Source organism: Zonotrichia leucophrys, chromosome 1 (genome assembly GCF_028769735.1).
Source record: "Zonotrichia leucophrys gambelii isolate GWCS_2022_RI chromosome 1, RI_Zleu_2.0, whole genome shotgun sequence".
In the NCBI taxonomy this organism is placed as follows: Eukaryota; Metazoa; Chordata; class Aves; order Passeriformes; family Passerellidae; genus Zonotrichia; species Zonotrichia leucophrys.
In genome coordinates this window covers 26,355,036-26,370,255 of record NC_088169.1, presented here as the reverse complement: position 1 = coordinate 26,370,255, position 15,220 = coordinate 26,355,036, and the positions used below count along the sequence as shown (strand labels likewise).

The 15,220-nt window shown below is 42.6% G+C and overlaps 1 protein-coding gene across 2 annotated transcripts in view; it reads left to right on the top strand.

Annotated features, from left to right (window-relative positions):
- Positions 1-13,385: 13,385 nt before the first annotated feature.
- Positions 13,386-15,220, top strand: part of TUBGCP3 (tubulin gamma complex component 3) — a 48,655-nt gene continuing 46,820 nt past the window's right edge. Inside the window, exon 1 of one of the 2 annotated variants that reach the window (XM_064709269.1) lies at positions 13,386-13,635. In XM_064709269.1, the coding sequence (XP_064565339.1) occupies positions 13,560-13,635 (76 nt within the window). In that variant the 5' untranslated portion in view covers positions 13,386-13,559. The remainder of the gene's footprint in view (positions 13,636-15,220) is intronic. The other variant, XM_064709278.1, reaches the window with a different exon arrangement.

Here is a 15,220-nt window from a genome sequence, read left to right as displayed (position 1 = left end):
GTGTTTTGTTTTCTCTATCAAACAGCATTCAGTATATGAATATTCTTTTATTCTCTATCTTGATGTTCATTCTCTGGTGCATGTAACTAATCATCTAAACTATGTACTTTGCTTCTTGACTGGATGATATGCTTTAAAAACAGGAAAAACATAGTGTATAGCAAACAATGCATTTTTATATTAGATTAATTGTAATAATTTCTTTCTTTTTATTAAGCTTTATGATCTTCCTGCAATTTATGGCTACTTTTGAATACTTATGGATTACTGTAAGTCATAGCAGACAACTGAATTCTCTATTTTTTTTTTAAATCACTTCTAGTATTAGTAAAAATATAAATATATTAATTTAATTATGATCTTACAAGTTGCATGCCAATATATTTTATAAGATTATTAATGTTTCTAAGAAGTATGTACAAAAAGACATGAGACAGAAAGAAAGTTTTGAATAATGGCCCAAAAGTTATAAAATGCACTTCTGGTTTTTATATTTAGGAAAAAAAATTGCTATAAATGACAAGATGAAACTTATAACCTGAAAGCAAAGAGTGAACTACACACACCAAAAAATCACCAACTTCAACAAAACATGTGCAGTAACTCCTACGACCCTTTCATCACACCTGCAGAGAAGAGCTGGGTCAGCAGCTGAATCTTGCAGGGTGTCCCGAAGGTCATTGCCTCAACCTCAGGCTCCCGTGCAGCACGGCAGTGAAAGCTGTGTCCTGCACACCTCCTCTTGTTCTCCCAGGGGTGACATTCTGCCTTTTTGATTTGACTTAGTTCCTCTGGCATGCTTGACAGTGTCATGTCCTCTCATGCACTTGTGGGATTTGTTCATCTAGGATTAAAAAACTCAAATGGATTATCTGTAGCTCCTCTGCAGCTCCCCAAAGGACTAGGACATGATATCTGATGGACTCAAGGGATCAACCCGGTCTAGCAGAAAGTCATTTTATCAGGAATCTAAGAAAAGAGATGTAGGTGTACAGTTCTGTGTTTTCTACAGTTAGATCTGACTTCTGCAATCCCATTTTCAGTGTCTGGATCTGAACATCCTCTTGCTACTTAAATTCTGAATGTTATTGTCTCTCCTGACCAGCATTGATATCCCAAGCTGAAATCTCATGTATCTGCCGAAACATCCCTGATAATTTGTTGGATTCTGAACAAATTTTAATTCTAAAAAATTTATTTTTGTGGTTTGTTCTCTTTTCACAACCTGTTCTCCTCCCCCACTGCTACAGAGTTCTGTTATTCTGGAGTGTGCATGGCAAAAGAATGGAACGGCAGATGGGGCTGCTCCATATTTAATGCCTTCAGGGAGAAGAACACGAGGGCATGCAGAGCACATGTGTGGTCCAACAGCAGTCTGTCAAGGCAAACCCTCAGAAATGTGCCCCAAGAGTGAGAGTCACAGAGACAGAACAGCTCAAACCACACTCCTCTGGTGCAAGAAAGCTTCTGCTCTCATATGAATTTATGAAGCACTCAGTCTGATGTTTTGTAAGTCAGAGATTTTGCTCAGAAGGCTGGGGAAGTTTTGGATGAGAAAATGTGAAGAGGGGTACCATCACCTCCTGTTTCTTTGGGACATGATAGAGTGGAGGGCACTAATGGTACAAAAACTAGATCCTAGCTGGTTTGACTCTTAGAAGCTGTACCTCATGTGATCTTTGCACTCATTTACAGAGACACTGAGAGTAGCACATTTTGTATAATTACTTGCTTTATTATGTTCATGTATTCCTTATCCCCAGGTGGTGTTGTATTGCTTAGTGATCACCGCAAAATCTTTCTTTTGCCTTAAAAGCAGTGATTTCGTTGGAGGGACTGGGTAACACAGAACCCTGAGCAAGCTGTACAGGTGGAAGATCTTCCCTTTTCCAATACACTCCTTTCCAACCTTTGGAGCAGTCTCACTGAACTTTCCCTGGACTTCAGTCTGCTCTGTCTGGCGAGACTCACTGGCTCTAAGAAATGAATAGGACTTAGCCATGAGGGGATGCCACGTATTCCTCCCTTAGATGAACAATTGTAGAAAGGAAAGAAAGGCATCTGTCTGCTGCACACACTTTTTTAAACACAAGTGTTTAAAAAAAGGGTTTTTTAACACTCTGCAAACCTGCAGAACTCAATTGCTGCTGTGGCTTTTGCCCGTGCAAAAGTGGAAAAGCTTAGGGAAGAGCCCATGCCCTGTGGTGTGCATAGGGAAGTGAGTTTGGTTTCTGGGCAAGTCTGGACTGTCTCCAGAGTGTGCACAAACACCACAGTGGGCAGAAAGCAGGAATGTGTGTTGAACAATGAATACATCCTGGGACAGCAAGGCAGAACCGAGTATCCCTCTTCTCCCAAGCGAGAGCTGCAGTCTACGTGCAAACAAGGATACCACAGAGGCCCTTTATTAACTAGGGGGTACGTGCCCTTCTCTCGGTCCCTGCCGATGCGCAGTTATCCCTGCAGTCAGCTGCTAGGGTGGCTGACGAGGCGGCCGCAGGCAGAGCCGCCGAGCCCGTGCCCGGCCGGGCTCGCACTCGCAGCGCGGCGCGGGAGCAGCGGCTGCGGCTCTGCCCTCCTGCAGCGACACCTGCCGCCGGCTCCGGGCATCGCAACCCCCCTGCGCCACTGAGCGCTCTCATCTTCTACCTGTGAGTGTTCTGAAGAGCCAAAAGAACGGCCTCCGGACTGATAACTTCAGCTGGGTATTCCAAATAAACCTGCTTTCATGCTCGTATGCCATTATCCTTATTACAAAACTAATAGCAACACTACCAACTTTACTGTTCCGTGCTGACTGGCAGCAGAAAGCAGATTTATAGCGCACCTTGCTGATAAGATTCTGTGTCAAGCAGAGAAAAGGATTCTGTGAGATCAAACTTGAGCTCTGGCTTGTTTTAGTGTTGTTCTGCTCTTCATCGTAGCAGAATATCAGATTCAGACTCTGGTGCTTGTTTTACTAAATGTCATGTCTCAGCACTTGTATTTTACTTGTCTCATTTCTGCTGTGGTACTCTTGTGTTCTCGGGTTGCCGTTGTTCAGCAGCATCTTCTGAAGATAACACTGATAGAAATATAACCTGGAGAACTCGCTGGGGGAGATTTCTCCCAACAGTCTATAACTTGTTCTTATCATGCAGCCAAATGACCTAATTTTAAAAATTAAATTACATTGTCAAAGACCAACTTAGTTTTATCAGAAATCCAGAGTTTGCTGATTGTTTTCTCTTTCCATCATTTTCAGCTGAGAGTTGTAGTTTTAAACATGTTAACTTTCTCTAGACAACTTTTCCTATTTCCAACCAATAAGTAATTTATCTTTAAAATTGAATAGTGGATTAAAATGACAGAAAATTTATGATTACCAGATGCACACAATGTATTAGCTAAGCCGGTACTTATTAACATAGATAGTTCCCTTATTATATTAATTTTACATGAAGATATGTGGAGTCTGTCATCTGGAATTAGAACTACATTGACATACAACACCCAGAGTCACTTCTGACAAGATTAAGCCTCCAAGTTTCCCAACCCCATACTTGAACAAGCTTTGGGCATCCAATAGCCTCCTCCTTATGCCCCTCTTTCCATGTAGAGGTAAGCAACATTTGGGGCCCCCCTGTGAGCAGTGCTGCACCCCCAAGTAAACAGTTAAAATTGTGAAGCCCTCTCACAATAAACATGACTACTTTTCCCTTGGGCAAATATAATTAGGCAAATATAAGTAGGCAATAATACTAAGGTGCCCATAACTTAATTTAGATGCCTCACATTACATTAGGCAATTGAGGAAAATCGATTATATTCATCTAACACTGATTTTTCAAGCGTTAACTTGTATAAGGTTTGTTGTTGAAATTCTTCCTCTATTCAGTGAAGCAGACTGTGTTGGAATGACTCAGTGTGATGTTTTCCATCTTAATGGTTTGATAAACAGCTCTGTCTGGTTTGTGTTCTGTTTCTGTCCAGCAGAGGAAGTGACTGGGAAATGAAATGAACCTGCACAGTTTCCTGGACTGGATTCTGCTTTGTTTGCTTATTTGATCACGTATTTAGTCGTCTCATAGTGTCCCTATAAAGCAGAACAATAATGCTCACCATGCAGTTCTATAAGAAATCAGAAACAATGGAAGGAAAATTTTACTTCTTCAGATTGCCAACAGCTCATTTTGGAAAAAAAGATATTACTAAACAAGATTATTAGAAGACTTTTACACAAAGATTAGGCCACTGTTATTACACTGTCTCCCTCATAAAGCAATAATGATAACTGTAATCATAATCCAGTGAATTACAATTTTCATCAGAAAAAGTATCCTTTCTGAATTATCTGGAACACATTGTTCACTACTTTTTCTTATATTGAGGATAAGAGGTTTTTCTGACTTTTAACTCCATATTGGCTCTAGAAGATAATAATGACTTCTTTCTTCAGGAGGTTGGAGAAACCTGAACAATCTGTTAACAAATATATGCTGCTGTTGTGCCTTTTAGAGAAGTGCTGAGTGTATATCCCTATCTTTAAATAGAAACCAGTCAAAGGATAATTGCAGCCTTTAAAAACACTGAGAGCATTCTAAGTAGGAAGGAACAATAGTTCCGTAGTTAAAGTATAAGAAAAAGAGAATATCTGTGTTTTATTCCTGAACTGGGCAGATTTTTTTCCTTACAACCTTGGGCAAAATGGTTGACCTCTGCCTGTCTACTTTTCCATATTTTATTCTGTATAAAATGGGGATTATAACCCTTTTCTGCCTCGGAGAATACTAAAAATATATGTGCAGGGACAGCCTTCCTGAGATGGAAGGTGTTATCTGACATTATAAATGGAAACACAGGATATGGCTACACAGGCTCTCAGTTTAGAGCTGATCTAATCACACAGAGGAAACCCAAGAAATAGAGTCAACAAACCTCATTCTCAAAGGCTCCAGTTACTACCTGATTGTATCGCTCGTGTGTATTTATTTCTGTCTCTGGGAGCCTGATTCTCCTAGAATATGATTTTAACTTCAGGAGGGAGGAAGTGTTGAGATTAGTTTCTAACCCACTAGATTTTATATTTAAGAAATCTTTGAACAGTATAACACATAAGAAGTTACCTACATAAAAACTACCCTGCCTCAGGACAGTGAAATCTCCTGCACACAGGAACCAAATATGGTTCCCCTGCTAAATCACACACCTAAGAACTGGCAAAGCTTTGCAGCTCCAGTGCTGCTCCTTTTGTCCCTCAACTGCTGGCAGTTCAAGGCTGGTAGTAATTGGCTGCACTTGGAAATTCTAGTTTCCTCTAATCTGAGCACCTGGAGCAAGTAATGTAGGCTTGGGTTCACAGACATTATTTACAAGCCTAAAACCCACCAATGCTTTAACAGCAATAGGGGCATGTATTCCTACATGCCTTTATAAATTCAAGCCTTAAAAGTCACTTGCTTAGGCCTATTTCTTGCACCTCTTAACCTAATCAAATATGGTAGTTTTTTAACCAGGCATAGAAAAATTATTCAATAGTTTAATGCAGGAAACAGAAAAATGCCATATCCACTAATGTAGATATATGGGATAATAACCATCAGGCTAGAATGCGATAGGCAGGAACACTAGGAATTGTTCTTATTTTCTTAAGGAGGCTGTGGATTGAAGTTTGCTTGTTTTTCCTTAAATATATATATAGTGATATACAGACTCCTCCCAAGAGTGTGAATGAAGTCAGTAATCTTCAAGAACTGTAATGGAAAAAGCTCAGGCTGGTGTGAAGTGGCCTTTAGGAGATGGATAATCAGCTTCATAAATACAAAGAGTTCACTAAAGTGAGTAGCAATTTTTCTTCCAATGTTTCTAGGAAGATGAAGTTCAAGATGTATTCTGCAGGGGATATTGTTACCTTGACAGTCATTTTTGTCTGGAAGTATGGTACACACTGTTACAAAGTGACTAATTGCTGTACTGCAGGAAAGAAAATTAAAATGTTTCCTTCTATTTTTAAAACTGTTTACATATTTAATACAGCTAGGGACACAGCTAGTACATCATTTTCTTGACTCGCTCATTGAAAAGGAAAAAATGAGCATCAGGATAAACTCTCCAAAAACTGAGAGGACAGCAGAAAAATCAATAAACACTCTAAAAAGCATCATAGAGTGAAATCTTCAGAGTGACTCCTTAAAGAGTACACTGTCAGAAAACTGCCTAAATACAGCTAGCTCAGGTACAATCACAAGATGATATTTGCTTATCAGTTCATTAATATTTTTGATTTTTAAAACAAAAGCACATGGTTGGTTCCTCCATTGGGTCGTCCTTTGCCAACAGGTTACTTTCTCTTCTTCCTTGTGATGTAAGGAAAAACCCAAACCTTGACCTTGAGGCTTTCAGCTCACATAGACATGAAGAGTTGCTACTGGAATGAGAAATACATGCCTGGGGAAATGAGTAAACAAAGTAAGGTTCTTAAAATAAAATAATACCACAAAACCCCCAACTTTGACTTTATTGCTTTAAAGTGAAATAAACAGCCACCAAAAAAAAAAAAAAATCTGAAAATGCCAATTATTTTGTCATTCCTGCTTGCATAGCATCACAATGCTCTGTAGAGCTTTATTATTGACTTATGCTGTATTTAATCAATTATGTTTGCCTAGTGATATTATCACATTTATAGAGATAATTTCCTTACAAATACATTAGCACATCTTTTTTTACTGGTTTGCTACATTCCATTTTTTTATTCCTATTTTGATAGTTTCCCCCCACACACCTTTTTCTACGGCTGATAAAGATAAAACATTTAGCTCTAAAATACTGAAGCCAGATATGGTCAAAACTCCTATGGAAAAGCTGATGATCTATTAAAAATGAAATATATATATTTAGAAATATTAACTCAGTTTTATTACATGGCTTCATTCCAGGCTCCCTTCCAAAATTATTGCTCTGATTTTTTAAATTAAATAATTGTCATAAAGTTGCTTTAACTTTCAAAAATATTTTGACAGTATTTTAGGGAGTTCTGACAAAATAGAAGTGTTCTTGCAAAATATTTGTATGGAATCAGTTGCTGGCAGAAGATGATTTGATGTGATTTTTTTAATGAAAGTCCATATATGTAACATGACTGTGATATGACAGACAGTACAGGACTAAGAAAATGTCAGGTAGTTTTACTGAGCTTGTTGGAATCTTTTGCTGGCTGCAGCTACATGGTTCTTTGGAAAGATGTACAATGGTGTCTACCCCTGTGGGATCAATAGCATTTACTATGGACTGGGCTTCAATGTGCATCTGTCTGTGCATCTTCCTGTTGGAAAGGAATTCTGTTTGTGACTAAAGAGTACAGGAAAAAAATGAAACTTCTTAGATAGCCAAGGCACCAGCAGAAGAAAGACAACTGTCCCAAGATGCAAAACATCAATATTACTTCCATTTTATAGGAGAGGAGTATTATTAATCTAGATAGTTAATGCTATTCATCTAGATCCTGCCCCTCTACTCAGGCCTAGTGAGGCTCGTCTGGAGTGCTGTGTCCAGATCTGGGCTCCTCAGAACTAGAGAGACGTGGAGCTCCTGGAGCAGGTCTAGCAGAGGGCTTCAGAGTGGTTACAGACTGGAGTATCTCTCTTATGAGGAAAGGCTGAGGGAGCTGGGGCTGTTCAGCCTTGGGAAGAGACAGCTGAGAGGGGACTGGGTCAGTGTCTGTCAGTGTCTGTAGGGAGGTGTCAGAGGAGGGAGCCAGGCTCTGCTCAGTGGTGCCAAGCAATGGGACAAGAGGCAATGGGCAGAAACTGGGGCACAGGAAGTTCCACCTGAACATGCGCAAGAACTTCCTTACTGTGTGGGTGACCATGCACTGGAGCTGGTGGCTCAGAGAGGCTGTGGAGTCCCCCTCACTGGAGATACCGAAGAACTGCCTGGACACAATCCTGTGCCAAATGATCTAGGATGACCCTGCTGGAGCAGGGAGATTGGACCAGATGTCCACTTCCACCCTGACCCATTCTGTGATTCCGTGATCTAAAACTGTTATTTTATTACAAGTATTGAGTAAAAATCGCAAAGAAAAAATCAAAATGTCCTTTGTTTTGCTCTTATATAGCTTAAATCATAGTTTCTGGCCTCTCCTTAAGTATTGGGAAACGCAAGTTTCTTTTTTGATAGAATAACACTGATTCAGTAGACTTTCTGTAAGTATATGAAAGTTACATTACATTCCATAATGTACTCAGGCTCCTGAGTCAACAGGGGAACAGCTGAAGTGAAGGGTTTGAAAATGGAGAGGTGGTAGTAATACTGTGACAATGACAACAAATAGGCTGCAATGCAGAACTAACATGAGCAGGAGGGTTAAACTGGATTAAACGCTCTCTTCCTCTGAGCCCCACTTGCGCACAGGGACATGCATCTGAAACTGAGTCACAGAACATCATCCTAAAATATATGGCCTTTCAAAAATGAGAGCTGTTTAATACCCTGTTAATGCTGCAGACTCAGCATAGCAGGGCTCTAGGCCATTATGAGATTGCCTGTGTGGAAAATACATGCTTAGGGGCAGAAGCCACACGGTGCTGGAGCCAGAAGAGGCCCAGCTGCTGTACTTCCAGGGCTGCCATATGCTAACTAAGGCACACACAGTATCCATCCCTATTTCCAGCCACTCTAATTCTTAACATTGGCTACATGACTCTTAAAAAAGTCTGTCCAGCACACTGAAATGCTGGAGGTGTAAAAAATTATTCCCTACTGCTTTTGGTGTGCCCCATGAACAGCAAGAGGTGTCTAGGGTATTGTGCCCTGCAGGCATAACCAAAGAAGAGTTCACAAAACCAGCACAATTAACCTTTAGGTTTTTTGTAAGGATAAGATTTTTTTTGCTTAGTACTATTGATTAGATTTAGATGATTTAAGATTAAAAGGGACAATGATACCCTACAGACTGATCTTGTGCAGAATGGAGCTGATACTCAGTAGCTCTCATATCAGTTCATATCTGGCCATGAGACCTAGACCAGAAGGGTGATTTAAAATGTTTCAGATATGAATAAAGTGCCATGCTTTTAAACATCTATCTCTAGTGAGTGAATATCCTTATTGAATTAAAACTGTCATTTGTTTCTAGCCTTACTTTGGCAAGCTTCAGCTTCCACCTCCTGCTGGATCTCATTGCATGTTCTTTCATTATAAAGCTATTTACTATGAGAAATATGATCTTTAAGTAGCAGATCTGAAACACAAGTCCCCTTAACCTTCTAAGGATGAGCTGATTTTCTTGTAAGACACTATCATAATTTTAAAAGCACACATTTAACTCTGCTAACTGATGAACATTCTGTACTGTGAGAAATCTGAGCAGCAATAATGTTTTTTTAAACAATGCTGAGAGACCAAGCAGCAAGGTGCACCAAGCTTATATAGTAAGAAAATAGTTTATATTTTTTCTTTCTCATTGGTAATGAGATTTTTAAGCTGATTTAAGCAATCATACTTGTACCAGAGTTGGTAAAACCATGATAAGCTGCATGTGCTAGCAACCTGCTTTATCAGAATTAGCATTTCTAAACAGGACTTTAGGATTCATTCTTTCCATTACAAAAAAGCAAGGAGGTCTGTGAGGAGTGACACTAATGAAGCTTAGCTTCTTTCCATTTTCCATCCCTCTTGTCTCTTTCTGACTACTTTCCACATTATTTCCAGAGTTCTCTGTCCCTTCAGTTCTTAAATCATCCATCCATCAGGCTGGGCAAGCAGAGCTGGTACTGTGGGTGGCTCAGAGCTAGGATGTGTCTGCCTGCCCAGGTGTGTGCACACCAATCAGCTGCTTTGCCAAGGGCAAACACAGCAGAGAGAAGTAAGCTCTTACCTTTCTTTTCAAGGGGGGACTGACTTAGGCCTTAGTACTCCCAGCTGCTGAATTCCATTAAGTTTTACTAATATCCTTAAGAACTCTGTCTGTCTGCTGAATTTGTTTAAACTTGATGATGAGATCCAGGAGCTATGAGGAGGCACTGACATACAGAATAACTGCATTAAGCCTCATTTCCTTAGGAAAAAGAGACTAGAAATGAGAGAATACATTGTCAGTAATGTAACAGAATGGTTGGCTATCACACTACTTCAGAAGAACAACACAGCATGTGGTTGTGCTGAAGTTGAAAAGCTTAGGTTTGTGTTTGTACTGCTGCTTGCAGGAGGCCTGAGTGCACCCATTTCAATGGCACATTCTCACTGTGCTGCTCTGTAATGTGTTCTGATTTCAGACCAGTGACACAATTGCCTCAGTTATAATGAACTAGTGTGACCAGTAAGTAACATCCACTTAGAAGCAGTAACAGGATATTTGTGAGTGACTGGATTCCCTTGGAATGTTAAGGTTTTATAAAGGAATACCACTTCCAGATATAATTGCCAAAGTTATTTTTTTGCCTCATGTGAGAACCACATTTGCTGCTTGCTAGATTAACACCTTCCACGGTAGAATCTAAATCTGAAGTGACTAGCAGCAGTGGTGAGTCACCAGCCCTTTGTAGCACAACTGTGTTTGCTTTGGGCAGAAAAATGGAACAGAGACTCTTCTGCTGCTCAGTAAAAAAAAAAAAAAAAAAAAAAAAAAAAGCTCACAAGATCTCTGAAGTCTTTATTTCAGAACTATTGAAAATTGAGCTTACAACCCATATTTACATGGGATAAAGTTATTAGTTTGGGGTCGTATTTTACTTCTCAAAAAAAAAAAGTAAAAGAATCTAAGGAATGTATCAGGAAGATACATAGTGTGAGTGATGAGACTATGAAGGTTTCTACTAGAATATTCCAAGAAATGACTTGCCATACATCCTCAATGTGTTTCAGTTCTTGGCTTGCCACTGTGATTTGTTTCTAGCAGTAATGGTAGCAATGAGCTGATGTTTACATCTGTAATGTTCCCATAATGAAAGGCCATGTGTACATGCCTGTAGAAAGCATACAAACAAAATTGTGGCTGTGGAGACAATGAAGCCAACAGGGGCTGCAGAAAACCATGTGCTGCACAGCAGGAATGAATTTGTCCACGGCCAGCAGTGCATCAGCCCACCTGGCTGCTGCTGCTACAGCATTTCCAATCACCCTGTACAGGTTATGCAGGACTCCAGCAGCACAAGGGTGATAACTATTTCCTAAGCATGTATTTTGGGCTGGACACAGCATGAATTTACTGAAGAGATGGAACTCAGACACCTGGTAACATCAGAGTCTGTGCTAGGGGTGACAAGCCTGAGGAGCAGTGTGGTCACCAATTGTTATGGTGTTGTGAGGGTCCCCAGGACAAGGCAAGAGACAAGAATCTGACTCCAAGTTCTCAGAAGGCTGATTTATTATTATATTACATTATATCTATTCTATTCTATTCTATTCTATTCTATTCTATTCTATTCTATTCTATTCTATTCTATTGATATACTAAAACTATACTCAAGAAAGAGAGACATCAGAAGGCCAGACAAGAATGAATAATAAAAACCTGTGCCAGACTCAGAGAGTCCGACACAGCTGGCTGTGTTTGGTTATTAAGTTAAAACAATTCACATGGAACCAATCAAAGATGCACATGTTGGTAAACAATCTCCAGACTATATTCTGAAACAATCAGATAATTATCTACATATCTTTTCTGAGGCTTCTCAGGAGAAAAATCCTGGCAAAGTGATTTTTCAGAAAATATCATGGTGACAGAGCAGGTCCCAGGCAGCAGCACGGATCAGCTGTGACTGTGCTGTCCCTGGTCCCCAGGCTGCCCCACAGCCAGAGCCCAGGCCCTCTGCAGGGAGTGAGGACAGCCAGCTGCACAGCACAGCAGGATGTGCAGCATCCTCACACATTTTTCCAGACCCGCCCTGATTTGTCATCACTTTTTGTGGAAAAGCCCCAAATGAGCCCTAATCCCCAAGGCAGGAAATCACAGAAGTGATCACTTCTCTGGGGGAGTAAGTGAACCTGACCTGCCCATGAGTAATTCACTGTGTTCAATTACTCCTATGGAGTTTGGGGGCAAAAGCCTTAGATACCTGTGAGATCTTTAAATTTAGTTGGGAAATTTCTAGTAAAAACTCCTAACAAGGTGAAAATCTTCATCTTAAACCATTTGTGTAGTTAGCCTGCTTTGAATATAAAATATAAGGTAGTGATGTAATTGGGCAAAATTTAATGGGTAAATAACAAAAAATAATTGAGTTTCAACAATCTAATGGTTGCTCCTGCCTCAGTTTGTATGTTCCCTCAGTTGGTACTTCAGAATTTTTGTTCTCCTTGGCTGTGCTCCTTTTCAGCACTTGTGAGGATGTCTTACGTAGCACTTACAACTAATGTGGGATTGTTGCAAACTGTGGAATATGTAAATATTTCTGAAGAAAGTATGTCCTCTGATGTTTGATATTTGTATACTTTTAAGCCTAAACAAGAAGAAAAGGAGATTTAATCTGTGAAACATAGAGCTACTAAAAAGCTGTAAGTGATGTCCAGGTGTTAGAAAGACAAATTAGTTGTTGGAAGAATTGCTTTGTTAAGGTTTAGGGCTTGACAAGTTTCAGTGATCTCAGACCAGGGGGAGGTTAACAAAACTTGGGATGAAGGATTTACCACTGATGGTGGACACAAAGAATGCAGAATTTAGATGTCACAAGGATATCTAGCAGAACTTCCAAGAAGAAAATAACGAAGATAACTCAGGAGCTGTGCTGAAATCAGCTCTGACTGGGTTAAAAGGTAATTCTGGCAGGATGAGATTGTGACCCAACTCACGGCCACTGACTCAAGAGAAAGACTGAGAATGTGGACTAAGGATGAGAAGCAATGGAACCATTAATAGAGGATAGAATACTAATGAAGAAGAGAACTATGTAACTTGTAGCCAATAAACACTAATTCCTTTGCTTACTAAAATGTATAAATAGTAAAGAGTTTTGATAGTTAGGATGCTGGCTTTGAGAATCTGCCACCCAGCACCCCTTTCAGTGCAGAACTGTAAATAAATCAAATACCTCGACTCAGTATTTGTACTGGCCTCTAGCACACCGGGTGAAAGAACCTAATTTGGCAAGAGAATTGCTCTGCATCCGTGTTTATATTGGGCAGCCCCACGTCTGAAGCCCTCTGTCAGCACTCCATCAAAGACTTTTTCGCTCCTGCCCGCCATGGCGTGCGGAGGCCTCCACCTCCTGCACTCGGTAGAAGAGCTGTGTTGCAGTGAATGCGTGCGTTGATGGAACATGATTTCAGAGACCGTGGGGCTGGCTGGGAGCCGTTCCCGAGCACGGAGGCGCCGGTACCGGGGCCGCTCCCGCCCCGGGCCTGCCCGCGGGGGCGGCGCCTGCCCCGGAACCGCCGCGCGGGGCATTGTGGGTGGGTGCGCGGCCGCGGCTTTCGGCGGGTCCCGTGAAAATGGCGCCGTAGGCGGGAGCGGGAGGTGCCGCCGGTTCGCTGCGCTGCCGACCGGGCGGCGCGTCCTCGGCCCCCTCCTTCCCTCCGCCGTGCTCTGGCTCTGCCGCCTGCTCCTGGCCCCCGTGCCGCCTCCTGCCTCCCGAGCGGCGATGGCGACTCCGGACCAAAAATCGCCCAACGTTCTGCTGCAGAGCCTGTGCTGCCGCATCCTGGGCAAGAGCGAAGGTAACGGCGTCCCCCCGCCACTCCCCCGCCGGCAGCGCTCGGAGCCCGCGGGGGCTGCCCCGGCAGGGCTGGAGAGGTGCCGGGCCCCTCGGCAGGGAGCGTCGGCGGCCTCCCGGCCCGGGGGCGGCAGCCCGGACAGTGCCGAGGGGCCGGCCGGGCACGGCAGCGGCCCTGCCAGCCGGAGCCCTGCGGCGGGAGGCGGCCGGACACGGCTCCGTGCCCTCCTCCTCCGGCTCCCCCGGGGCGTTTGGCCGGCCCCTGAAGGCGCTCTCCTCTTCGGGGAGCGGGACACCGGTGCCCGGGTGTTTGGGCGAACGGGGGCTCCGTGTGCGGGCTGAGGATCCTCCGCCTCCCGCCGGTGCCCGCTCGAGTGGAGCCATTGACGTGCGCCAGGTCCGCTACAGGTCCTCGGTGCTGCTGTGAGCCTCCAGCAGGGGAATGAATCTCTTGTCTGTTTGCGTAAGTTTCTCCCTTGCAGTCAAGGCGAAGACTGTTTTTAGTAGGTAGTCGGAGGGGTGGAAAGGAAGGCGTGCATCTGCTGAGTCTCCTTTTTAAGTTGCTCTGTTTATCAGCATGGCTCGCTAGGGAAACTCATGCAGAAGCTCTTAATGCATCTTTTTTCTTGTATGAGAGACGACTTTCTCCCTTACTTGTAATGACTGTTAAGTCCCTTATTCTTTCCTCTCTCCATGCCCTTTTCTTCTGACAAATGCCTTTAGATATTTCCAGGATAGTAACTAAGACTTTTGAGCATTACTTGTTGTAAAAAATTATTAGAACATGGCCTACATGTGGATTATTGCTATCTTAGAAATCTAGAAAGTGTGTAACAAAGTGCGTATAAATATGTTGTCTGTTTCTCAGACTTTGTTTCCTTGTGTTGCAGACAGCATGTCTTGGTGTCACACCCCATCTTTGTCTCTCAGTTGGAGAGCTGTGGGTTTAATGGATGAATTCTTTGGTGAATGAGAAACTGAAACTGGCAGCATGGCCACATCCAAAGAGTTGTAGTCACTGTCTCAATGTCAAAATGAAGATCAGTAGGAAGTGGTGTCCCTCAGAGGTCTGTATTGGGTTTGACAATGATCATTATCTTTATTAATAACAAACAGTGGACTTGAGAGTGCCTTTGGAAGGTTTGCAGATGACACCAAGCTGAGCAGTGCGGGTGATGTGCCATGCAGAGAGACCATGACAGGCTTGAGGAACACACCTGTGTGAACCTCAAGGTTCTCCCCTGGGTCAGGGCAATCCCCAGTATCTGTAGAGAGTGGGGGATGAGTGGACTGAGTGCAGTCCTGCAGGGAAGGATGTGGGGAGTGCACCCTGGAAGGTCAGCATATTCTGAGCTCCTTGAAAAGAAGCAAGGACAGCAGATAGAGAGCAGTGATTCTCCCCTCACTGCTCTGCTTCTGTGAGACCCCATCTGCAGTACTGTATGCAGCTCTGGGGTCCCCAGTTCTGAAAGGATGTGGATGTATTAGAGCAGGTCCAGAGGAGGGCATGGAAATGATGAGGGGAATGGAGGAGAGCACTTCTCTTCCAAAGCAGGTCTGGGGTTGTTGAGCCTGGAGAAGGCTCTGCT